Consider the following 25,914-nt stretch of genomic DNA (forward strand, 5'->3'; position numbering starts at 1 on the left):
CTTAGTGATGTCTTAGGAGATCCATGACACCTTCCGAGATGTGACTTTTCTCTCCGCCGTGGCAACAACAACAATAATTATTCTTCTATATCGGCTCTATCCCTTGCTATATCATCGTTTATCCGCGGTGGCAAAGGTAGGAATTCCAAGTAGATATGGTTTCAGAACTAGTTGCTCAAACAGGAGTAGTCATACTAAAGTCATAGTCAATGTATCAGTTGCTAATGGTTATCAGTTGTCAATTCGGGGCCAAACTAAACAGTGTAAGAGAGACACTACCATGTAAACTGTAAGCACAGGACAAATACGAAGTTGACTTCAGAACATGAAAATTGCATTATCAAGGAAAAAATATGCACAATTTTTCATCGCATGGAACTTCGAATACAATAAACAAATTGAAGTTCAGCTTGGCTAACTAATTAGTAGAATTGCATATTCCTCACTAATTTGTCCGCAACTTTAAAGCGAGCCACTAAACTAATTAAAGTGTCTCGGTTTAATTATTGAGGCAAAAGTCAAGCATGCATCTTTTTTTTTAAAATTTATTAAGGGGATTCATTTTCAAAATGCCAATAAGTCATCAAATCTAATCACTCTAAGATCCACTAGAATTTTATTTTTCGTTCATCTAAAATTCATTTGGTATTTGTAAGCTTAAGCAATACAAGAGCCAATCACATAAAAGTTTTGTCTCTGTATAAATACATTAAGCGGAATTGGTTTCAGTACAAAAATCTTACGCTCATAGAAAGATGATAAGCTGAAGCACCATGCAAATGAAGACTAAGGTATCGAAAACATTGTGGAAGCAATGCAAGTGCCAATCAGATCAAACGAGAATACAATATCTTTAGGTTTTTGTTTTTTGTTTCTGGATATTTTTTCCCCATTTAGCCTATAGCAAGAACACTATCAGAGATCAGTAGAGATCAAACCAAGAAGTTCCTGAAAAATGTCTCCTACCTAGTACCAATCAGAGCTCGAATTCTTCCTCACGAAGAGCTAATTCTGCAGCTGCTTCCTCGTCGTCGTCGATCATAAAGTACTGATTCCTCTCTACTGGCCGGAACATGTAGAACATGAATAAATAGAAAACGAGGCTGACGGTTTCCTCAGCAGCCACGCTCACCCACCGGTACTTGTAGGATGTGATCGTCTTCAAAGCATACACGACAATCCTAGTAAAGTAAAGATATCCGATCACAACGATGTAAAATTGCCGGAACAAAGTCAGCTTCATGAGGTTCCTCGCAGCCTTCCCGTCAGTCTTTGACGTCTCCCGCAGCGATCTTATGGACCAGATGATAGGGAACATGACAGCACAGCAGCAGACGATATCGATGAGGAGGAAAACCTGGTTCCAGGTGACCCAGTCCTTGATGAACGGCCCAGTCTCGCCGATCACAACCGAGGCGATGTTAGCCACGATCTGGAGCGGGATCACGACCATGATAACCTTCTTCTCGCGCTCCTGCAAGAAGGGCTTGAGGAAGGACCAGCCCGTGCCTATGAGGACGATGACGGTGAACAGGAGGACGCCCTTGAGGAACTGGAAAAGGTAGAAAGGAACGTCCCACCCATGAGGGGTGCCGGTCTTTCGGATGTAGTGCAGGTCCTCGGCGGCGAAGACGAGGTAGAGGGCCTTGGAGAGCAGAAGCCCGGCCATCAGGTGGTGGATCTTGTGGGAGGAGAGCCGATTATGAAACAGAGTGAGGTAGATCCATATGCCCAGGAAGGCAGAGTAGGCGACTGCGAAGAAAGTGTACATCGACGGCACCGGGGACTGGCCAACCGATAGGAAGTCGCGGGTCCCGTCGGCGCGGGTGTTGTACATCTCCGTATGAACCGACATCGTGACCGCAGAACCGGAGACGCAATTGGCGAAGTAAAGGCTGTATTCATCTGGATGGGAGACGGGGAAGGAGCGATTGATAGCGCCGTCGGGAACCGGTGGGGAAAGCTCGGAAAACTTGAAGATGTTTTTGACGTAAGGGCTCATTAGGACGCAATCGGGGTAGGAGTTGGGATCAGGATTCTGCTGCGAGTCGTAGGCGGCCTGAATGAGGCTCTCGTCGGAGATGAGGAAGAATCCCAAGTAGGATGGGTCGATGGCGGGGTCGGAGGGTGAGGGAGGGGCTAAAGAGACGCCGGATAAACTGATGTTAACGGTGCCCGCACGGCTGAATCCGAATTTCTCAAAGAGGATGATCTGGCGGGTGTCATCGGAGATCTCTAGGGTCTTCATCTCCGCCATGGAAGGGAGAATTAGGGCAGAGAGGAGGGAGATGAGGAGAGGAATAAGATAGGGCAATCTGTCCATGACGACAAAAATTGGATTCTCGGCCGGTGACTCGGTGGCGATCGGAAAGCAGCGACGGGGGCAACAATAACAGCAACTTCGTCGGCGGAAATGGTGTTGGATCGAGAATATAACCTAAGTTACGGGAGGAGTTGGAGGCCGGCGAACGCCTGGGAGCGATACCTGACAATGGTGGAACCCACAGCTTGGGAATTGTGATTGGTCGATTCATGGTGACTCAGGTTAAATAAACACTTGATGCAGGAACAATACAACTGCTCATGAGTTGACTTGACTTGGATCAGATGTAGGTGCCGGGAAAAAAGGTGCGATGCTAACGGAAATGGAATGATTATAATTTCTGTATATAATTTAATAATAGTTAGTATAATTATGTATAATTTAATAAAAATATATAAACATTATACTATAAAATTATATTATAGGAATTATATTTTAAATTTTATATAAAAATAGTTAGTATGTTATTTGTATTTAAAATCTATTCGAGTTTAGAAAGATAAAAACATTAGAGAACATTCTTTTTAAAAATAAAGATAACATCCGTTTTAATCTTAATCAAATTTATTTTAACTTATAAAAAATATTTCTCAGTTTAGTAACTATTTAGTAGTTATTATATAGTCAAATTTAAATAATTTTAATCATATGGATAAAAAATTAATATAAATTATAAGAGCGTTGAAAAGAAAGATATTTTTGAAATAAAAATATATCAACGACAATCCTTTTTATTTTAAAGAAAAAGGAAAAATGCTCTTTGACTATCCTAATAATTCGAAGTTTCCTTGTTGGATTTTTGTATGCTTAATAATTCAATGTATTCAAGCATGATGAACAAAATCAACTTGAATAGTCAAACACAAATTCTCATTTAAACATATATTTTAAATGTCAAAATATTAAAAAAAACACCTATTACTTCATAAACAAATTAAGATAATATTAGTGTTATTCACCCCAATATATTTAAAATTCTTGCAAATTTGTGATAAAACTATAGTTTTTTACATATATATTCAACTGTGTGTTATTTTTAGTTGGTTTAGACTAGACAAATACATAGTTCAAAATCAATACCGATATGCGTTCCCGATTTGCAATTTTGCACCTATATGTCGGTCTGAAATGTTTCCGGTTTATATAATATCGGTCTGCGAACTTTAGGACACTGCCGATTGTCGTTTTTCTTCCGCTTCGTTTCTCCTTCATCTCCCTCTCGCTTGTAGGGTTCCACTCGGCCAGATCTAAGTGCTAGTGTTCACATCCATTCTCTGCCTCCACCGGCTGCCGGAATCTAGCCGATCCCAGATCCAGCCGCTATGGCGGCAGCCAACGCACCTATCGTGATGCAGGAGGTTTTGACGGTGAGTCTCCCATCTTGTCTTCGTTTTCACTTATTGCTGTATTAGATATCGGTTCAGATAGAAAAGTAAGGTTTTATGGCGTCTGAGTGAATACACTGAATATATCTTAGTTTTGTTTCGGATATGTTGAGCCATTTGTTGATCTGTTGGACTTGCTATAGATAATTGAAGTTATATATTTCTAATGCGTAAGAAGGACGTGCATTTGTTGTTGTTATGATTCTTGATGTGATCTTCAGCTTCCGAGCATTGGGATCAATCCTCAATTCATCACGTTCACGCATGTCACAATGGAATCGGATAAGTACATATGCGTCAGGGAGACCTCACCGCAGAATAGTGTTGTAATTGTTGACATGAACATGCCGATGCAACCTTTGAGGAGGCCGATCACTGCAGACTCTGCTCTCATGAATCCCAACAGCAGGATTCTTGCTCTTAAAGGTATCTAGCTGAAAATTCACACTTGTTCGCCATTCCATTCGTGATAACTTCTAATATAGTTTTGGGCCAACGGATTTGATATTACTTGGTAAACTAGCTTTATTTTTCACGTAATGTTAACTTGGACGTGGATCTGCAGCAGGGGCGGAACCGCTATTTTTTTCGGCTAAGTACTAAAGGATTGCCTCCCCTGTGCGTCTGCCACTGATCTGTAGTCCAAAAGATTGCATTATCTTACAAACAATTGAGTAATGAGAGAAAATTTTAGACTCTGCTCTAAGCTGTTGTAAATGCTATTTACTATCTTTGCTATTGGTTTAATCCAATCGCGTTTAACTTACTTTCAGGTCTAATTTTGCTTGATCTAGTTGAGCTTTAGCTTACGTAAGGATTACCAATTAATATGTTATCATGTACAATCTTTGTTGACTGTCCAAATAATTCATCTGATTCTAGCCGACCATGGTAACAGGTGAAAACTCTATTCACATGCATTACATGATAATGTGTCTCTTACAAAAGTTGAGAAATCACCTAGTCAAAAAACGCTATTGTGTTTTTTATTTATACCTTCTAGAGGGAGGGCCTCCTATATTCTAGTTTTCCTTTCTACCAGCCCATTCAATTCACCTTACTTTCATATTTACTTGGTTTAATAAGTACACTGTTGTATTACTTCTTGAGGGGTTCCCTATAATGGCATTTTTTTTCATTCTATAAGTTTATCAAGGTGTTAAAAAGAAAATTTAGCTTCTGTGACAATTAGTTGAAAAATATTTTGAATGATTTCTTTGTCAAGTGCCAAATGCAATGCGATAACTTGTCCTTTACATGTGCAACTTTCCCTACTAAGGATTTATAGCGATTCTTCTCTGTCATTTGCAGTTGGAGTTGGTGAGGACAGTAGTTCTTACATCAATTACTTGCACTTAACACTTATCTTTTGACCAGCTCATCTTCATTTGTTTCAAGGATAAACACCACCATTGCCTCACCTAGGTGATTACTAAATTAAAGGAATTTTTCTATTTTAACCTCAGATAATTTAGATATAAGCATTCTTTCTCATTCTAAGCTCATTTAATCGACTTGCAGCATTTTTTTTTCATTTAAAATGCTGCTGTCATATTTCACATCTCATGAAAATCAATGGCCTTTGTGATCTATAGACAAAGGCATGAAATCAACATGAAACATGAAAATTTTCCTGATTCTGTTTAGCTATTTTGTAAATGAAAACAACTATATAAAATGCTTCTGATGTCATTTTTAACATAAAACATCAACTTTATTTCTAATGATTTTGTTATATGATTCTTTAATATTCACATGTGATGTCGGATATGTTATCTTTCTATTCTTTAACTAGTCATATAATTTGTATGGATCTATCTTCTTGGCTGACACCACCAGAATAGATTTTGGCAAGTCTATTTGTTAAATTTCTTGTTTAAGCATACAAAGTGGACGTCTCTAATTTATTATTCATACTTTTGAAATATGGAAATCAATTTTTGCATAATTAACTTTTCAAAATAGAAGTCACATGGTTGTTTTTTGGTTCTTGAAAGCATGTATTTTCTTGCTATTAACGAACAACCTGTAATCTACTGAACTTGCAGCTCAAATTCCTGGAACCACTCAGGATCACTTGCAGGTATTCAATATTGAAGCAAAGACTAAAATCAAATCTCATCAGATGCCTGAACAGGTATCCATGATGAATATAATGTTTTTTTTTATCAGGCAGTTGGTTTCTTTTTCTGGTTCTGGTGGTCAATTTTTATAGTTAATTATGTTGAGTTACTTTTCAGGTTGTATTTTGGAAATGGATCACCCCAAAGATGCTGGGTCTGGCTACTCAGACTTCTGTTTATCATTGGTCAATAGAAGGTTCTCCCTTAGTTAATTTTCTTTTAATAATAACCTACAAATTCCACAGGTCATGTTGTAGAAATTTGTACTCTCATCATGGATGAATTGCAGGTGGATCGGAGCCAGTTAAGATGTTTGATAGGGCAGCTAATTTAGCGAACAATCAGATAATTAACTATAAATGTGACCCATCAGAGAAATGGCTAGTTCTTATTGGAATTGCACCTGGTGCTCCAGAGGTACTCTTTATTTCCTTCTTTATATTGCTTATGTGGTTTAAGAAGCTTCTCCCTTGTAAGTAGACTTTATGATAGTACTTTATTAGTTGGAAAATAAATCAAAACCTTGTGAAATTCCTTACAGTTTTTTTTTCACACTGGCTTTTGCATGTGTATGTTTGTGTGTACTTGTGTCAGGATGTGAATTTCTGTCACATTTTGGAGCACTAAAATTGAACCAGGGTCATGTTGAAATGTAACTATCCTACTTAATCCTCTTTAAAACATGATGTACACAATAATCGGTTAGAAAACATGTGGAAATAGGAATTCATTGGCAATTTCTAAAGGTGCGAGTGAGTGTTTGATCTTTTATGAGGAATTTGCATATGATTTTGATTTCTCAAGGCAAAAAGTGATAATCCAGAGGATGCGACTGTGTTAGAGTTAATAATTACATCAGGATAGGTTTAGTTCCACTCCACATGAGATATTTAGTTATTTGGTAATATGTTAAGAGTCCTCTCTCTATGGGTATATGAGTCTATGTGTATATGAGTTTAATGTCTCTTTTGAATCATACATATGTATATATTGAAGCTTAGTTTCTCTTCTAGAGTTGAGATTTCTTTTATGTGTTGAATGTAACAGTGAATATCCTCTATTCCCTTCTCTTATACTATCTCCCTTCCTCTCCTCGTCACCATATTTACTCGAAAGTCCCATGCATCCCCCTCTCCTATGTCACATTGTTGGCCCTTATGCAGGTTCCCATCTTGAATGCTTCACAACACATTGAAGCCCCCTTCTTAGCCTTATGCTTATTAGCACCGCCTGACATAACTCTGATGACCATCTTCATCTTCTGCGTGCACATCACACCAAGTTGATCAAATCCATAGCAAATCCTCCTCTGTCCTCTGTGTCCACTACAAGCTCAAGGCACAATTGTCTGCCAACAAGCGATTCTTTCTACACTATTGGCGCTCCCTTCCTTTGATTGATATTTACTTGTCAATTCAAATCTGAAAAGATTAGCTAAGATGGGGAATAACCTTAGGATATATGTAAAGTTTGGTTTTAGATTGAAAATTTGAGACATGGAAATTATACATGATGAAGATTCAGAAAGTAATAATCAATTTTGTTTGTTCAAAGAGAAATAGTAGCTTGATGTTTCCTCCAAGTGTTTTCTTTTAAATCTCTTAACTTTTGGCAATAGTTGCTCTCTTCTGTTATGATGTTGAATGAACTGATTGATGCCTTCTTCTTCTTCTATTATTATTATTATTCCTGTCCTTTTATACTTTCTTTTATTCTTTATTTTCTGTGAGGTTCTCTATGTTAATTAGTTCTCTTTTAGTTTTATATAAGTAATTAGGTTATGTGCTTTCCTTGATGAAAACAATGGAATGTTGGTTACAGAGACCACAGCTGGTGAAAGGAAATATGCAGCTCTTTTCTGTTGATCAACAGCGTAGTCAGGCACTTGAAGCACATACTGCATCCTTTGCTTCATTTAAGGTTTGCTTTTCTACTTTCTTTAGTCGCTTTATTCTTTCTCACTGGTTTATGCTACTTCTATTAACATGTATTTCTATTTTCTGTTCTCTTGACTTCATGGTTCTCTTGTGTAGGTAGTTGGGAATGAGAATCCCTCCATTCTTATTTCTTTTGCCTCAAAGACTAGTAATGCTGGACAAATTACTTCAAAGTTGCACGTCATTGAACTTGGAGCGCAACCAGGTATCTCGATTGTGATTCTTGCTGTTGGTTACTTGCAGGAGTGTTGTTTCCAGATTGTATCTCAGTATTCATCTGCTATCTAATTGTATCTAATTATTATTATACTTGGTTAGTAGTTGGAATCAATATGAGACGAGTTTTTGAACTAAAAACCTTTGGCAAGAATGTTGAATATGGAAAAGGAAAATTTATGTAAACCTTGATCAAGATTAATAAATCAAAGACATGTTCATGAAAGAATCCTTTCTTACATTACTACACTAGAACTAGAATTTATCTCTATTTTCATTTGTATAAAAGGAATATTACTTGAGTAGTTAGTCTTGTTTTTGTTGACAGGTACTGGGTGCCCGACTAAGTGACTTGTTTTCATCTGGTCTTTATACTTGAGAATTATCTAATATAATGAATGGTTGTTCTCACAGAAAGTAGTTAAAAAATAAAACGAATAGAATAATTTTGTATTGGCCAAACACTTTTGAGAACCAAGAAACACATTCAAATCTGCAGATTCATATCACATTTTTATTTGGGCATATTTTATCTTTTGTGTGACTTTCTTCATTTTATAAATCAATAAATGACAGGAAAGCCGGGATTTACAAAGAAACAAGCAGATCTTTTCTTCCCACCAGATTTTGCAGATGACTTTCCTGTAGCAATGCAGGTGATGATGAAACTATTTCCATTAAATGTGTGTCAAGTATACTTATCTTCTTTTTTACCCTCTGATTCAAAATATGGTTCATTTTGGCAGATTTCTCAAAAATACAGTTTGATATATGTTATTACAAAGCTTGGTCTATTGTTTGTGTATGATCTGGAAACTGCATCTGCAGTTTACAGAAATCGAATTAGCCCAGATCCTATATTTCTCACTGCAGAGGCTTCAAGTATTGGTGGCTTTTATGCAATCAATAGGAGGGGTCAGGTTCTACGGGCTACTGTAAATGAAGAAACTATTATTCCATTTATCAGTGGCCAAGTATGTGACTGCTTGAACTTTTTATTTGATTTTTAAAATAAAAAATAAAAAAAATTCAAGACTACTGATTGGTCATACTTTTACTAGTTGAACAATCTGGAGCTTGCTGTTAATCTTGCAAAACGAGGAAACCTTCCTGGCGCAGAGAATTTGGTAACCATAGATTTTTAGCTCAATCTTTACCTGTTTATATGTATTGATTATTCAAGTATCAGTAATGCTGTTGTTATTTCCTTGGTATTCTATTTTTTTTTTCATCAAGACTACTGTAAACAGCCTCGTACATGGATCCTTCCCCTGGACCCCGTATAGCGGGAGCTTCGTGCACCGGACTGCCCTTTATTCTATTTTTTTTTCATGAATATTGCCAACTCCTCTAGTGACTGTTAAATTCTTAACACAAACTGAACCTCCCTTTTCCGTCTTGATTTATTTTAGTTGTTCACTTGTTTGTTGCTTCTGGTAATACAAATTGCAATTTGTTTGAACCATAAATTTCACTGTTGAATATACTTGCTGTTTTTTTATGCTACAAGTTTCTTGCAAATATTTTTCATTTATTTTTACACTGAAAAAAAATTGATTCAGAATTCTGATAAACATGCTGATTTCATTAAATATCAAAGAGCTCTGTTTGGTATTTGGTGTATCTTTTACATCGCTAACCTAGAATTCTGTGCAGTTGATTCGTGTTTATGTTTTCCAGAAAAATATTCATTTTTCAATATGTTTGATACTAAATTCTTTACCATTGTGGAAGATCAAACATCCTCTTTTTTTTAAAAAAAAATAATATTGTATAGAGAACTAAAAAAAATTATTGTAAATGTTTTTTCTTTCTATTTTTAGTTTTCCAAATCATTATTATCTGGAAAACAAAAACTGCTTGGCATGTGGTGCAGTGAGAGATAATATTGTACCATGATCAGCTACCATCATGAAAATTCTTTAAATTCAATGGCAGTGTCTGCTATCATAATAATGTTCTCAAGCTGCTTAAAATCTTGCATTGACATTTTTTTTAACAGAATCTTAATCTGAATAACTAGAAATTTTATATGTTTGAAATAATAGCTAATAGTTCTCTAAAAGCTTGAGAACCTAACTATTTAACTAAAAAAACTTTCTAAAGCAAATCAATTTAGAAATTACTAAAAGCTTCATCTGTTTATTTGACCTGACAGTTTTTACCTGACCCAACCTGACCTGAGTTTTATTCAAGAAATTTCAAAAATTACATATAAAATAAAAAATATAGGGCTTAATGTTTTTTTTCAAGCAGAGTAAGTATAACATGGATACTTTCCTTTTAGCAAATTTAAGTTGTTTTATTTAATATTTTGTTGGAAGCCAAGCTTTTGTGATATTTTGTTTCTTGATCTTAGTTGCTATGTATGTATTGATGGGCATAGCTGTAGGCAGCAACAATTTTCATATCATTTTATTTTCTCTATAATTTTCATATTATTTTATTATTCTCTACAATGAGAGATAATTGTATGGTGAATGGTGATTGATCCCTTTTGTTTCAATCTGAACAAAGTGATATTACATTTTATTGTTTGGAGAACGTCATGATGCTTCCTTAATTACCTGCGAATTTGTTTCCAGGTTGTGCAAAGGTTTCAAGAACTCTTTTCCCAAACTAAATACAAAGAAGCTGCTGAACTTGCTGCAGAATCTCCACAAGGCATTCTTCGAACTCCAGAGACTGTTGCGAAGTTTCAGGTATTCCTTTTTTTGGCTTCTTTTTTTATACTATGTTTTTTTTTTCTGAATAACGCTTTATTGTATTGAAATAAATTATTTTTATTGAACAAAGTGATTGAACTGAAATTCATATCTTAGTTGTCGTTGAACTTTTCTGGGCATAAACATTATATTTTCTCTTCTCTTTATATTTTCTTACACCTTGTTTCTGAGGATTTATTAAAAATATGTTTCTGCATATGCTTTGCAGAGTGTCCCAGTCCAACCTGGGCAAACACCACCTCTCTTGCAGTATTTTGGAACATTGTTGACTAGAGGAAAACTTAATGCCTTTGAATCTTTGGAGTTATCTCGACTTGTTGTCAATCAGAACAAAAAGAACCTCTTGGAGAATTGGTTGGCTGAAGACAAGCTTGAATGCAGTGAAGAACTTGGGGATCTTGTCAAGGTAATTGTTATTAGTGACAGGAGACTAGAAGTATTTTTGACTGTTAAAATTAGGAGCCTATCATATGAAATGTACATTTTAAAGCATTCTATAACTTGCATCACCGCAGTTTCAATATTAACAACTGTTTTTACATAGACTGTGGACAATGACCTTGCCCTGAAAATTTATATAAAAGCAAGGGCCACACCAAAAGTTGTTGCTGCTTTTGCTGAAAGACGGGAATTCGATAAGATTCTTATTTATTCAAAGCAGGTACATTTTTTTTTCTTCTAAATTTTTGTGCTAGTTATCTGATCAGATCACTTTGATTTTCTTTGATTTATATTTATGTTCAGGTATACTTTCCACCATTGTACTCCTTGCTTTGTCCAAATAAAAGCTACACATCCAAGACAACTTCAAATAAGAATGTTGGATTGATTGACTTAAATAATTTTGTCACTCATTGCAGGTAGGTTATACACCCGATTATCTTTTCCTATTGCAGACAATTCTCAGGGCTGATGCTCAGGTAAGAATTTGTTCATATGTGAATCTGGAAAAAATTGCAAATATAGCTCTGTTGCAGTATACTCATTCAGAATGATACTGTTAATTTGAATGATTTCTACTGCTTCCCTACTATTATCATTGTTATGACATTTAATTTCCCAATAAAATTTTCTTTCAGGGAGCGGTAAATTTTGCCCTTATGATGTCTCAAATGGAGGGAGGCTGTCCAGTTGATTACAATACAATCACAGATCTTTTTCTTCAGGTTCTGATGTTTCCCTTGTGATCACAGTTATGCAGAAAGTATAAGTTTTCTTATAGAGATGATCTACTACATTTCTACCTTGCTTAGTTTTTGTCTTTTGTAATTCAAATACATTGCTAAAATAATTCTGTTCTCTTCCTGGTTATGCTACTAGAGAAATCTTATTCGAGAGGCAACAGCTTTTTTGTTAGATGTCTTGAAGTCAAATTTACCTGAACATGGTTTCCTTCAAACCAAGGTAACTCAATTTAAGAATATGTACTATTCATTTGCAATCTTTCTAACTGACCTCAAAACTATTGCAGGTTTTAGAGATTAACTTGGTGACATATCCAAACGTAGCAGATGCTATATTGGCTAATGGAATGTTTAGTCACTATGATAGACCTCGTATTGCTCAACTTTGTGAAAAAGCTGGCTTATATATCCGAGCACTTCAGGTGGAACAATGAAAATTATTTGCTGGCAAGGTTTATGTGTTGCAAATTATTAATCAAATTTAAATTATCATGCAGCACTACTCAGAATTACCCGATATCAAGCGTGTCATTGTGAATACTCATGCCATTGAGCCACAGGTTAATTTGCATACTGAATCTTGTCGCTTAGCTAAATGTTTGTATGAATTATTAAGTCAGAGGTACCTCACTGCAGGCGCTTGTCGAGTTCTTTGGGACACTGTCCAAAGAGTGGGCTCTTGAGTGCATGAAGGACCTTTTACTTGTTAATTTGAGAGGGAACCTTCAGATAATTGTTCAGGTAGTCCTGATTCAGGAGAACTAGTCTGATTTAAAGTTGATGTTTAATCTTGTCAATCATAGAATAAAAATTCTGATTAAGTTCATTCTGATCGAAGTTTCTTTCCTACCATAGGTGGAAGTTTGTTAAGTTTCATAACATCCTTTTTGCAGACTGCCAAGGAATACTCTGAGCAATTAGGTGTTGATTCCTGTATAAAGCTGTTTGAGCAATTTAAGTCATATGAAGGACTTTACTTTTTCTTGGGATCTTATTTAAGCTCCAGGTACAAGTTGGCACTATGATTCTTCAGCGATTGCACTCTGCAAATAAGAATGCTGATATTTTTCTTTGTTATTTTTATTGGATTGAAACAGTGAAGATCCCGATATACACTTCAAGTATATTGAGGCAGCAGCAAAAACTGGACAGTTAAAAGAGGTTGAGCGCGTGACAAGAGAGTCCAACTTCTATGACCCTGAGAAAACTAAGAATTTTCTGATGGAAGCCAAACTTCCAGATGCAAGGCCCTTGATCAATGTTTGTGATCGTTTTGGTTTTGTTCCAGATTTGACTCACTATTTATACACAAACAACATGCTTCGCTACATTGAAGGTTATGTTCAGAAAGTAAGATTTATTTAAACTGCATTTTTTGTCATATTATCTTCAGTGGTCAGCTACCTGCAGTTACTATAGGTGTAGTCATTTGAGGTTGATTAACCTATTTATTTGTGTTTCTCGTGGGCTGTTATATTTATAGGTAAACCCAGGAAATGCTCCTTTAGTTGTTGGGCAGCTGCTGGATGATGAATGTCCTGAAGATTTCATCAAAGGTTTGATTCTTTCTGTCCGTTCTCTCCTGCCGGTTGAGCCTCTTGTGGCTGAATGTGAGAAGAGGTATGCGACAGAACCTTTATTATGCCCTTAGAAATATTCTGTTTGACAAATTGGATTGTACTTATAATTCTGCATGGATAACAGGAATCGTCTGCGGTTGCTCACGCAATTTCTGGAACATCTTGTTAGCGAGGGAAGCCAAGATGTTCATGTTCATAATGCTCTGGGGAAAATTATTATTGACAGCAATAACAACCCTGAGCATTTTCTTACAACTAACCCATACTATGATTCACGTGTTGTTGGTAAATATTGTGAAAAACGTGATCCTACTCTGGCAGTTGTTGCATACAGGCGAGGTCAATGTGACGATGAACTGATAAATGTCACTAACAAAAACTCATTATTCAAACTTCAAGCCAGGTAGAATTTGAAGTTTACGTTGTTAGGTTCTTCCTTCCTAATAATGATTATTTACTCGAGATTTACCATCTTCTCTGGTGACAGATATGTAGTTGAAAGGATGGATGCTGATTTATGGGAGAAAGTTCTTCAACCTGAAAATGAATATAGAAGACAACTTATCGATCAAGTTGTTTCTACTGCATTGCCTGAGAGCAAGAGCCCCGAGCAAGTTTCTTCAGCTGTTAAAGCTTTCATGACTGCTGATCTTCCACATGAACTTATTGAACTACTTGAGAAAATTGTGCTACAGAATTCTGCCTTTAGTGGAAACTTCAATTTGCAGAACCTGTTGATTTTAACAGCTATTAAAGCAGATCCACCAAGGGTCATGGATTACATTAATAGATTAGATAATTTTGATGGCCCTGCAGTTGGTGAGGTGGCGGTTGAGGCTCAACTTTATGAGGAAGGCTTTGCTATTTTCAAGAAATTTAATCTAAATGTTCAGGCTGTCAATGTTCTTCTGGACAATATCCAAAGCATAGAGAGAGCTGTAGAGTTTGCCTTCCGAGTTGAGGAAGATGTTGTATGGAGCCAGGTTGCGAAAGCTCAATTACGGGAAGGCTTAGTAAGCGATGCTATTGAGTCTTTCATCCGTGCTGATGATGAAACCCAGTTCCACGATGTCATTCGGGCTGCTGAAGGTACCAACGTTTATCATGATCTTGTGAAGTACTTGTTGATGGTTAGACAAAAGCTTAAAGAGCCAAAAGTGGATGGTGAACTTATATTTGCATATGCCAAGATTGATAGGCTAGGTGATATCGAGGAGTTTATTCTTATGCCAAATGTTGCTAACCTTCAAAATGTTGGAGATCGGCTATTTGATGATACTCTTTATGAGGCTGCAAAGATCATCTTTGCTTTCATTTCGAACTGGGCAAAGTTGGCTAGTACACTTGTTAAGCTGAAGCAGTTCCAGGGTGCTGTTGATGCAGCTCGCAAAGCGAATAGCTCCAAGACCTGGAAGGAAGTTTGTTTTGCTTGTGTTGATGCTGAGGAGTTCCGCTTGGCGCAAATATGTGGTCTGAATATAATTATCCAGGTAGCTTTCTCCTCCTATCGACAATACTCTCTTTTCGTAGTTAATCAAGAAAGTACTGTTTTTTGCTTCAGATCTAATGTTATATGCTGGTTGTCTTTTTAGGTGGATGACCTGGAAGAGGTCAGTGAATACTATCAGAACAGAGGTTGCTTCAACGAGTTAATTTCCCTTATGGAGAGTGGTCTTGGTTTGGAACGTGCACACATGGGCATATTTACAGAATTGGGAGTCTTATATGCTAGATATAGACCTGAAAAACTGATGGAGCATATTAAACTTTTCTCAACCAGATTGAACATTCCCAAGCTTATCCGTGCTTGTGATGAGCAGCATCACTGGAAAGAGCTAACATATTTGTATATACAGTACGATGAATTTGACAATGCTGCTACTACTATTATGAACCATTCTCCAGACGCATGGGATCATATGCAGTTCAAAGATGTTATTGTTAAAGTTGCAAATGTTGAGCTCTATTACAAAGCTGTGCATTTCTACCTGCAAGAACATCCTGACCTTATTAATGATGTGTTGCACGTGCTAGCACTTCGTGTGGACCACACTCGTGTTGTAGATATTATGCGAAAGGTGCATATTTGTCCTTGTAATCTTTTTCTGCATTATCTCAATTCTTTTAGTTTTATTACAAGTAAATCCAGCTGTTTCTTTTGCTGTGTACAAAAATGATATGTTAATATAAAGTTAGGAGTTGAATCCCCAACACTTTATTGCTTCAGGCTGGGCACTTACATCTTGTGAAGCCATATATGGTTGCTGTTCAAAGCAACAATGTGTCTGCAGTCAATGAAGCTCTAAATGAGATTTATGTTGAGGAGGAAGACTATGATAGACTACGTGAATCAGTTGACTTGCATGACAATTTTGATCAGATTGGCCTTGCGCAAAGGGTAAAGTTGCCTTTTTTTTTTACAATTTATTTTTGTGATTATGAATCTTCTCAGAATTGTCTTCTCCAAATTTAGATTGAAAAACATGAGCTTCTTGAGATGCGAAGAATTGCTGCTTATATCTATAAGAAAGCAGGAAGGTGGAAACAATCCATTGCACTATCCAAGAAAGACAAACTTTACAAAGATGCAATGGAAACATGTTCTCAGTCTGGTGATCGTGAACTTTCAGAAGATTTGCTTGTTTATTTTATTGAACAGGTGAAGTACATTTCTGTAAGAAACCTCAAGAAATATGCTTTCATTTCTGTAAGGAACCTCTGGATAGATGTTTTCATATGTAAAAGAGATTGTTTAGCATTACTAGACTAAAAGAAATTTCTTTTGCATAATAATGTTTGAATTACAACATAAGTAGCTTCAATAAGCAATTATTCACTATATACGTGGATTGTAAGCACGGTAGGATTAGCTATATTTTTTGTACATGGTTTCCTATTTTACTTTGCTATTATGTTGACTGTTTTTTTCTCTTTGTACAACCGCAAACAATGTTTGTCTACATTCCTAAAAGGAAATAAACATTCAATCCATTTGCTTTAAATTCTCTAGTAGACAGCTGATGGATTTCATGGTTTTGTATTACAGGGAAAGAAAGAATGCTTTGCTTCTTGCCTCTTCATTTGTTATGACTTGATCCGTCCTGATGTTGCCCTTGAGCTTGCCTGGATGAACAATATGATTGATTTTGCTTTCCCATACTTGCTGCAGGTGATCTGTTCTGTCCATCTGTTTGCTGCGTTTTGGTTAAAAAAAAAGTCTTTTTCAATATATGTATGCTTAATACCAAGTGTTGCATTTGCAGTTTATTCGTGAATATGCTAGTAAAGTTGATGAGCTTGTAAAAGATAAGATTGAGTCACAAAATGACGTGAAGGCTAAAGAAAAGGAAGAAAAGGATTTGGTTGCACAGCAGGTAGCTAACGAATCCTAACTGTAACTGTTTTTTGTTGGTGCAAGTCTTGATGTTGCATTGTTAACTAAAACTGGGCCTGATTTCTCTGCAGAATATGTACGCACAATTGCTGCCCCTTGCATTGCCAGCTCCTCCTGGTATGGGAGGTCCATCTATGGGTGGAGCTTATGGACCCCTACCGGTGCCACCAATGGGCGGCATGGGAATGCCTCCCATGCCACCCTTTGGCATGCCTCCCATGGGGAGTTACTGAGAATTTTGGAGATTGTTATACCATGTAAACTCAATTAGAATGTACTTGTAGATGTTGGGTGGGTGTTAATGAAATTAGCAGTCAAGGTCTTTTTGCAGTTGATGTTATTTTTCATACATTTTTTATTCTTTGTTTTTGAAGCAGTGATTGACTGCGACTGAGGTCAAACTCACGTTTTTGTGTGATCAAAATATGGAGTGGTTATTGTACTTGTATAACATCTCCGCACGCAGAGTAAACTATTGTTTTTCCTTCATTTGATTTTTAATCGGATTTTGCAGCTCTATTTATGAATTTCTTTGTTGGGTACCTTTTCTACTTATGTTGTTTATCCATTTACATACAACTATTAAATCTTATCTCATTAGATATGGTCAATTATATGATTCATTTTTTGTCTATATTTGAATAAATTATATCTTGATTTATTATTTTTAATTATTTTTAAATTTTTTTTATTTGATATACATGTTTGTCATTGTTTTACATTATTTAATTAGAACATTTATTAATCGTCTAAATGTATGCTTGTATTCTTTTAAATATATCTTTCTAAGTTTTTTCTCAATAGATGGAATTCTAATTTTCTTTTTAATCTCATTTTTTTATTCCATCTATTTTAATATTTTTATTTCTTCAACTTTCATTTTCTATTCATGTGCAAGTTTAATTATGGTTTTACAGATTTTTTTTTCTTTAAATTTTAAAGATATTTTATAATCACATAAAATATATGACGTTTTTTTTTTCATTTTAATCATCCTATTTATATTTTATGTAAAAAATCTTTCTTAGTCCCTTCATTGTTTTATAAAAATAATTTTAAATATTTAAAACTTTGAGTTCTAGATAACTTGTCATCTATTATCTTAACAATTGTTTCATTATATCTAATATTATTAAATTTAAATTTTATATATTATGTTTTTATTCTGTTAAGTGTAAAATATTTGCTTACTAGTGTTTCTTATCAAGATTTTAGTTTAACATTTAAACCTTTATGTATTTCATCTATCGAAATAATATCATTTACAAATAATATGTATCACGGTACTATGTTTTGAATATGTACAGTAAATTCGTCTATTATTAGTATAAAAAGATTAAAACTTAGAGTAAATTCGTCTATTATTAGTATAAAAAAGATAAAAATTTAGAATTATATTTTTGATGTAATTTATTTTTTTTACAAATAATTTATTTTAAAATAATTATTATTGGTTTTCTAGGGTATTTTTTAACGGAAAAGTATCTCAGAGAAATCTCCCATAATAAAAATTAATGGGCAAATAAAAGACAAATTCAGCTTCCTCATTCACGTTTCATGGTAGATAATAACAGACCTTCCATTTGTTCTTCGCAGCATCAACTTTATTTCTAACAAGACAAAGACGAAATTCTCTTCTGTGATAGAGTTAAAAAAAAATGAAGAGCTATTAGTGTAATAATTATACAAAAGTCCAATGTAATCGAAACAAAATAAAATTAACAAAAAAAACAGAATTATAAAGAAGAAAAAAGGTAAAAGAATTGAGGGGAAAAGAAAATAAAGAAGAAAAAAAAAACAAAAAAGAGGGAAAAAACTGAGCATCCTTATCTTTCTACGGTTACTCCAGCAAGCTTTTTTTCTCGTCGCTTCTTTGACGACTCCGTTTGACCTCCTCCATCTCCTTTGTATCCCTTCTGCTGCTGCACCACCAACACGGAGACCTTCTCCGTGAACTCCGACGTCGCCAGCATATCTCCCAAAATGCCCAACTCCGGGCACTCCTTGCACCACTCCGTCAGCCCTTTGGTCAGCTCCGAATCCAGTCCCTTTCTTCTCCCCACGAAGAGCAGGTCAAACTTCTCGCTCATCGCCCGTATCACCGCCGCCGTCCCTTCCCCGTCCACCACGTGTTCCTCCAAGTACTGCATTCTCTCTTGGCTCCTACACAACTCGCGGAATCTCTCCATCGTCTCCTCATCCAGCCTCTCCTCCTTGTCCATGCTCTTCTTATCGACGGCCTCGTCGCGGCCGGGGGAGAGGAGGAGGAAGCGGACGACGGTGAGCTGGAGGTTGGGGTTGTAGCAGAACCGTAGGGCCAGCGCGAGGGCCTCGCGGTCGTCTTCGCCCCCGAGGAAGTAGACGACGAGGCGGTTGAGGAGGTGGTTGGTGTTGGCGCAGGTGGCGCCGGCGAGGTTGCGGTCGATGAAGATGACGACGGTGCAAGGGGCGTAGGCGAAGACGTTGCGGTTGAGGGACTGGTGGCCGTAGTTCACCTTCTGCTGCGTCCCGTCGTTGATCTTGTGGAAGGGCAGGAGGAGGAAGTGGGCATTGCGCTGCAGCGCGAGGTAGCAGACGTCGTTGAACAGAGTAGCGTAGGGAGCGATGGCCACGTAGGGATGCAGCGTGGTGGCGCCCGGTTCCATGTTCTTCTGCTCGAAGTAGCGGAAGGCGTTCATGATGTGGTCGGAGGGGGTGATGGGCGCGGAGTGGTGGCTCGGCTTGTAGGCGCGGAGAACCGGGAGGTTGTGCCCGGCGATCTCGTTCAGGTGGAGGACAGTGAGAGTGACGGGGAATTCCACGGTGACGTGGCAGATGGTCCAGAGATCCAGGATGGGGGCCACGTTCTCATCGCTGTGGACGCAGATCATGATGCGCAGGTGCGAGTTCGGCTTGGCGTTCGCGTACTGCAGCGTCCGCGGCTTCCGCGCCACGTAGTGCGTTTTGGGGTCGTACAGGTATTTGATCAGCGGCATGACGATCGCCGTCACCACCAGGATGGATATGATCAGCATCGAGAAGTGCTCCACCGATGCGATCTACAATTTGAATTTGACGCGCTGTGAGATGTGTGAATCGAAGAAAAAACAGGGGAATTAAATCGCTCACTTGAATATCGCCCCAGGCATAGGTGTTGAATGCGGCGACCTCGATGATTCCCTTGACGTTGAGCATGAGGCCGACCGAGATGGAGTCGACGGTAGACATCCCGAAGTAGCGTGACGCGGCGGCCGCGCCGACGAGCTTGCCGATGACGCAGAGGACGACTACCATCTCGATGAGGCCCCAGGAGCTGACGTCCTTGAGGTCGTTTAAATCGGTGCGATAGCCGGCGAGGACGTTGAAAATGGGCAGGAAGAGGCCCATGCACACTGGTTCCAGCCGCTGCGTGAGGGTTTGGCCGAAGGGCATCCCCCCCGGGATGGCCAGTCCCAGAAGCAGAGGCCCCAGGATGGCGTTGAACCCCAGCACCTGCGTCGCCACCGAGATTACCAGCACGGTGAGCAACATGGTGAGGAATTGCCACTCCAGCAGCAACTCCCCTATCGGAGTGCGCCGCGACACCCACATCACTGCCGGCCGAACCACGCACATCACGAACAGGATGCCAAAGATCAGCGACCCTATGATCCCGATCGCGGCGCCGGAGTGGCCCGCCCTGGTGATCATCACGATCGCCGACGCCAGCGCGCTCACGATCCAATCCGTGACGTCGGTGATCAGCGAGGCCGACATGACTATGCGGCCGAGCTCGGAGTTGAGCAGCTGGAGCTCGTCAAGGGCGGTGGCCAGCACCGGGAAGGAGGAGAGCGAGAGGCGCGAAGCGAGGAAGTAGAGGAGCGAGTCCTGGGTGACATCGTTGGGGAAGTATCTCCGACAGGCGAAGAACATCACTAAGCAGAGCAAAAAGGGGAGGATAGTGCCGGCAGCGGCGATGGCCAGGGATCTTCTCCCTGGCTTGCGGAGCAGGGTCAGATCGGTCTTCACGCCGACGGTGAAGATGAACATGACGACGCTAGTGATCGAAATGGTGTCGAGGATGACACGAGCCCAATCCTTGAACAGCTCGTCTCTAAATGCCCTGCTTCGCCCGATCATCGAAGGCCCCAGAATTATACCAGCCTACAAGATTAAAAAAAAATAAAAAACTTCAATGCCACTCCCACATCAATCAATCAGTTGATACCCAGATTTAGCTCTAACCAGGAGCTCAGCGACGAATCTCGATTGGCCCAAGCGCTTGAGGACGAAATGGATGGCGTTGGAGAGCAAGAAAATAAGGGAAATGTCTAAGAGGATGAGGGGGACGGAGTAGTTCAGCGGCTTGTCCCCGAGAAACCACCCTTTGGAGTTGACAATGCCATTTTCGTAGCAGACAGGTTCAGGAGTCCCTCCTGTAATGTTGAGCAGCGAGAAGCTGATGAGTGACATAGAAGCCGCTGCTTCTTCTTCTTTCTTTATTTCTTCTTCTTCTTCGATAATCTTCTGTTTTGATGGAGAAAGAAGAGCAGCGGTAAACTTCTTCGAGAGGAAGAGGAAGAGGAAGGAGAATACATAGTGCTGTGATCTCGCTCATCAATTCGACCTTTGGTTTCGACCATGGAAATAGCGAACTAGAGTTAATAATGGACGTGGGAAATTCACAGGATTGGATGGCACTCCTCTCCTCTCCTCTCCCCTTCCATTGCGGGCAGCGCTAATTTTACCAATGTTTCTAAAGAAACTGAAACGCACTTCTAAACCGATAAAAGTGATTGCAAACTTTGTGATCAAATTCAAGAACGATCGATCTGTGGAAGTTGACTTCTAAACCGTTTTAATTTCATTTATCACCGAGGAGAATCTTATAGAGAGAGAGAGAGTTACATTCACTGTCGCCTAACATGCACATTGAAAGTGCGATATTAAGATGCATTCACAATCCAGCGACGAGATCGGAAGAGAAGATTCATAACTTGGAAAGTGCGATATCCATGACATCCACGAAGAAATCTGTACCAAATAAGGAAGGTTATTATATGCATCGTCACTCACTGTACAACAAAAACTGAAGAAAAGAAGCCACCACACCTGAGTCTTCTTTTGAGAAGCAGAGAGGAGGCGTTATTCTGAAGACATTACCATAAAAGCCACCCTTCCCTACCAACACGCCCATGTCTTTTGCCACCACAGAAACACCGCCCAGATTTGTCAGAGAACAGAGATAAAACAGTTTAATTTGAACAACTTCTTACCTTTCATCAACTCCATCACACGCAAGATTTCAGTTTTTGCTGGTGTTTTCTCGAGGCGATCAGTGACTAACTCAACTCCGAGCATCATCCCTCTTCCCCTTACATCGCCGATGACTACGATCATAAAACTCATTAATACATCAGACTATCACTCAGCCATTTGAATCACTAATTTCATGCACCGACTTACTTTCATGTTTTCCTTGGAGTGCCTTGAGTTGATCTTTCAAGTGAGATCCAACGATCAAAGCATTTTCCTGAAGCTTTTCTTTCTCGAGCACTTTAAGCACAGCGTGACCAGCCGCTGTACTCACCGGATTACCGCCGAAGGTGTTGAAGTAACATCGGCGAGTCAGAACTTGAGCAATTTCTGGAGTAGTAACAACTGCTCCTATCGGTATCCCATTTCCAATACCCTGCAAAATTTCATTAACAAGTTACAAAAGTTCAGATACTAAGCATATGCAAAATCAACTTTAATTTCTTACATTCTGAAAGACTCAATCAAGAAACAATAAGTTTCAGAATACAGTTAATAACTATCAGAGTCAACCTTAGCCATTGTGACAATGTCTGGCACCACACCATGAGCTTCAAAACCCCAGAAATGGCTTCCTGTGCGAGCAAATCCTGATTGAACCTCGTCAGCTATGCAAATTCCTCCAGCCTTTCTTATGGTTTTATATACAGAAGGCAGATAACCAGGTGCCAACTCCAATATTCCACCTACTCCCTGTGCAAGTGTTAATCAATGCAGAAAAAATTTTGATTGCAGAATTTGCCGTCCTCTCAATAAAAGAAATGAAAGGATGTAAAGCATCTTCACAAACATTGATCTCAGTTGATGGTGGCATATTAAAGAAGAGTATAATCTGAGCACCTGTATTGCTTCTGAAATGAAACCTGCAACTCTCCCAGAAGTACCAAAATCTACGATTTCTTCAACATCTTTAGCATATTTTTCTCCATCAGAACCAAAAACCCCTCTGTATTGGTCTGGGTTCAAAGCGTGGTGCACTCCACTCTGGGATAAAACAATAAAGTGAACAATTCTTTTAACATATCACAAGTTTTATCAATCTGGAATTCACACAAAAGTTTCTATAATCACGGTATTAAATAGCATCTGCACACGGAATTTTAATCAGAGAAAGCAAAAAACCTAAATATTGAACATCACATGCACCTGAACAACATTGAATTTCCAGTTGCTTTGAGCAGTTGCACCCATTGTCCCTGCAGCGTTCCCATGGTATGCATTTCTGAGTGATACGATATCATGGCAATCAGTATAAAGGCGAGCAATCATCATGGCTAACTCGTTTGCTTCAGTGCCAGAATTTGTGAAAAATGCAACCTGTATCGCGTATAAGGTTTCAATTTAAACACACTAAGAAAAAAGGTTGCTCGTAGAGAACAAATGTTTAAGGGAAATAAAATAAAATAAAATCTACACCTTTAGATCCCCAGGCAACTTTGAAGCTAACGCCTCAGCGAAATCTGCAATGGCATTGTTTAGATATAGAACAGTAGAGTGCTGAATTCGTTTTGTTTGATTGATTATTGCTTCAATAACGTCAGAGTGGCAATGGCCACAGCAAACAGTAGCGATACCGCCAAATGCATCCAGATAGCGGCGACCATCCTCATCAAATAAGTACTGTTTCTTCCCATCAACAATGTTCAACTGCAAAAATACAAAGGCGAATGAAATATATATGTATCTCAAGTTACGGAAATCCTAAATTACTTTGAAGAAGATTGGCAATTTGCTGGAAGAAATAGTCAATCCTCTTCACTATCCATAGATCAAGATTTGCTTTCGTTTGTGCTTTTGGTGAGGTTAAAGAGGGCAAGAAAGCAAACTCACGGGCTTCTTGTAGAAGTGGAACAGGGAGGGGCTGAGGAACTCAATCCTCTTCCGGAGTATCTCCTCCATCCGTGGCCCGTCGTAGGGAGGCGGTGTGTAGTCGAAAAGTGGCATCTTGGAAAGAACGGCTGCGGCGGCGGCATTCTCGTCGACTGTCGCCGCCGCCGAAGATCGGGAGAAGACCCTCTTAAAATTCCGTGAAGGAGAAGAAGAAGAAAACTGCCGAAAAAGAAGTCTCTTCATCGCTTCAGAGGAGAACAAGAAAGGCGTGATCTTCCCTCGACGGCTTCCTTCCAGCGGCGGCGGAAACAATAACTCTTCCTTCTCTCGCTCAGAAAAACTCACTTAAATAGGAAATCTGTCCTCTTTCCTTTACCACTTTGCCCTTGTTATCGGATATCATTTGATGCGCTGTGACTCAGATAACCAGCAAATACTGATGAATCATCACCGGATTGTTGTTTGAGCTGGAATCGACGTGAGATTGCCGGAACGGATGAAGTTTTCAAAAACTTTCTTAGGTACTTTTTGTCCTTTCTCAGTGTTGGTGTTTGCTTGGGGAGAAACAGAGATGGCGATGGATGAATTGCTCCAGGACGCTCATTAATTAATTCATTTGGATTGAAAAAATAAATAAATAAATCATATATATCAATGATAAAAATGAGTTCATCAACTTGTGAAATTGTTTTCAGCCTTCATTTACTGGTAATAAGACAAAGTTTTTGCATATTTCTGAGGTAGTTTGATTAAAAATCGACCTATTTCTCTTATTTATTATCCTTGTTGGTGGAGTGAGTCGACTTGGTGGCTGGTGCTGCAGAATCTATATTATATACATAAACGACATTTTGAATGGTGTCATGCATGATATAGCTTTAAACATATTTATATGCAAAGAAACTCATCTCCCAACAATATCATGCGTTCACCTTTTTACGTCAGACAAATAGAATAGATTGATTGAATATTGGGAATTTGGTAGCTGCAGCTACAAGTTTTGGATGCAGAGATGTCAAACAATGGGAGAGGATCACGCAACGATATGTGAAATGGTGGATATGAGACCCCATACTTGACATGGCCTGGTCAAGTCTTGGTCAAAAGTCAAACATAGGATCACGACTACTTGGAGAATGTTAACGTATATCTCCGAAAATATAGTAATCAAGGAAGTGTTCAATCTCAATGTCCGTTCTAATCTTTAGTGAAGTGTTGTAGATATTAAGGACACTTTCTTCCTTCCCTAAGCATCGAGAATCTCCCCCTTAGCAATCGCCTCCCATTGACTCACAAGACCGTGATCTTAGATAAAAATAAATTGACATCATCTATGAAAAATATCTGAACTGAAACGTTGAGATGGTAGTTGAGAATCCCATATCCACCTCGATGTGGCTTGGAGTGAGACCATCATCATGGCACAAGAAGAGTTCCAAATGCTAAATGATCAGGCGGTGTAGCAGATTCTACAAAGACTCACTCCTGTAAATTTGAGTCCTAAATAAGTACCCAATGCCTCAACTGAGGTGTCACCTATCCTTAGTCGAGTGTCGATGGGTCGAGCAGACTCTCCTCCTATCGCCTTCGCTAAACCACGAAGCAAGACCGTGATCTCACAAGGACATTCAGATAGATCGATGGTGGAAGAGATGCCAACTCTGCACCAGAATAAAAGCAAAGAGCCCTTGCATGTCAAAGAAAGGAGTTCTCAAGGCACACATTTATTGAGTTGTGTTTTAGACGATGAACTACCACTTAATTTTCGGAGTCTCCAACTCGATGAATACTCTGGGTTTGCCGATTGCAAGGACCATCTAGGTCGATTCAAGAACACCTCCTTACTTCATCAATACACGAAGAATGTCAAGTGTTGATCAGTCTTCCGAATGACTTTCCAAATCTGCTCAATGATGGTTTAACCGACTATCACCCTCATTCA

At 38.6% G+C, this 25,914-nt stretch overlaps 3 protein-coding genes across 4 annotated transcripts; 1 reads left to right on the plus strand and 2 right to left on the minus strand.

Annotated features, from left to right (window-relative positions):
• Positions 1–682: 682 nt before the first annotated feature.
• On the minus strand, positions 683–2,447 carry LOC122011966 (protein CANDIDATE G-PROTEIN COUPLED RECEPTOR 7-like). The gene has a single exon (XM_042568410.1). It carries the CDS (start codon positions 2,321–2,323, stop codon positions 977–979), a length of 1,347 nt encoding a protein of 448 aa, XP_042424344.1. The 5' UTR covers positions 2,324–2,447; the 3' UTR covers positions 683–976.
• A 1,031-nt stretch (positions 2,448–3,478) lies between these two features.
• Positions 3,479–17,357, plus strand: LOC122011967 (clathrin heavy chain 1). Its single transcript, XM_042568411.1, has 30 exons — positions 3,479–3,690; positions 3,930–4,134; positions 5,757–5,845; positions 5,949–6,027; positions 6,121–6,248; positions 7,653–7,751; positions 7,865–7,973; positions 8,561–8,640; positions 8,731–8,958; positions 9,046–9,111; positions 10,570–10,686; positions 10,919–11,116; positions 11,255–11,371; positions 11,571–11,630; positions 11,790–11,876; positions 12,031–12,114; positions 12,182–12,316; positions 12,392–12,454; positions 12,531–12,635; positions 12,788–12,900; positions 12,992–13,244; positions 13,378–13,514; positions 13,599–13,877; positions 13,962–14,964; positions 15,067–15,552; positions 15,702–15,872; positions 15,948–16,133; positions 16,521–16,643; positions 16,738–16,848; positions 16,940–17,357. Exons 1-30 carry the CDS (start codon positions 3,646–3,648, stop codon positions 17,099–17,101), a joined length of 5,118 nt encoding a protein of 1,705 aa, XP_042424345.1. The 5' UTR covers positions 3,479–3,645; the 3' UTR covers positions 17,102–17,357.
• Positions 17,358–18,464: 1,107 nt separating this feature from the next.
• Positions 18,465–24,475, minus strand: LOC122011969 (alanine--glyoxylate aminotransferase 2 homolog 3, mitochondrial-like). Of its 2 annotated transcripts, XM_042568413.1 has the most exons (9): positions 23,973–24,475; positions 23,559–23,789; positions 23,289–23,459; positions 22,983–23,126; positions 22,656–22,835; positions 22,293–22,518; positions 22,103–22,216; positions 21,939–22,025; positions 21,656–21,860 (listed from the first exon to the last, which is right to left on the minus strand). In XM_042568413.1, exons 1-9 carry the CDS (start codon positions 24,213–24,215, stop codon positions 21,817–21,819), a joined length of 1,440 nt encoding a protein of 479 aa, XP_042424347.1. In that variant the 5' UTR covers positions 24,216–24,475; the 3' UTR covers positions 21,656–21,816. The 2 variants fall into 2 exon arrangements, with proteins under 2 accessions (XP_042424346.1, XP_042424347.1); XM_042568412.1 differs by lacking the exons at positions 22,983–23,126; positions 23,289–23,459; positions 23,559–23,789; positions 23,973–24,475 and adding exons at positions 18,465–19,906; positions 19,977–20,990 and having other exon boundaries at positions 21,072–21,860; positions 22,656–22,834.
• Positions 24,476–25,914: the final 1,439 nt, after the last annotated feature.

The sequence above is a fragment of the Zingiber officinale genome, chromosome 8A (assembly GCF_018446385.1).
Source record: "Zingiber officinale cultivar Zhangliang chromosome 8A, Zo_v1.1, whole genome shotgun sequence".
Taxonomy (NCBI): Eukaryota; Viridiplantae; Streptophyta; class Magnoliopsida; order Zingiberales; family Zingiberaceae; genus Zingiber; species Zingiber officinale.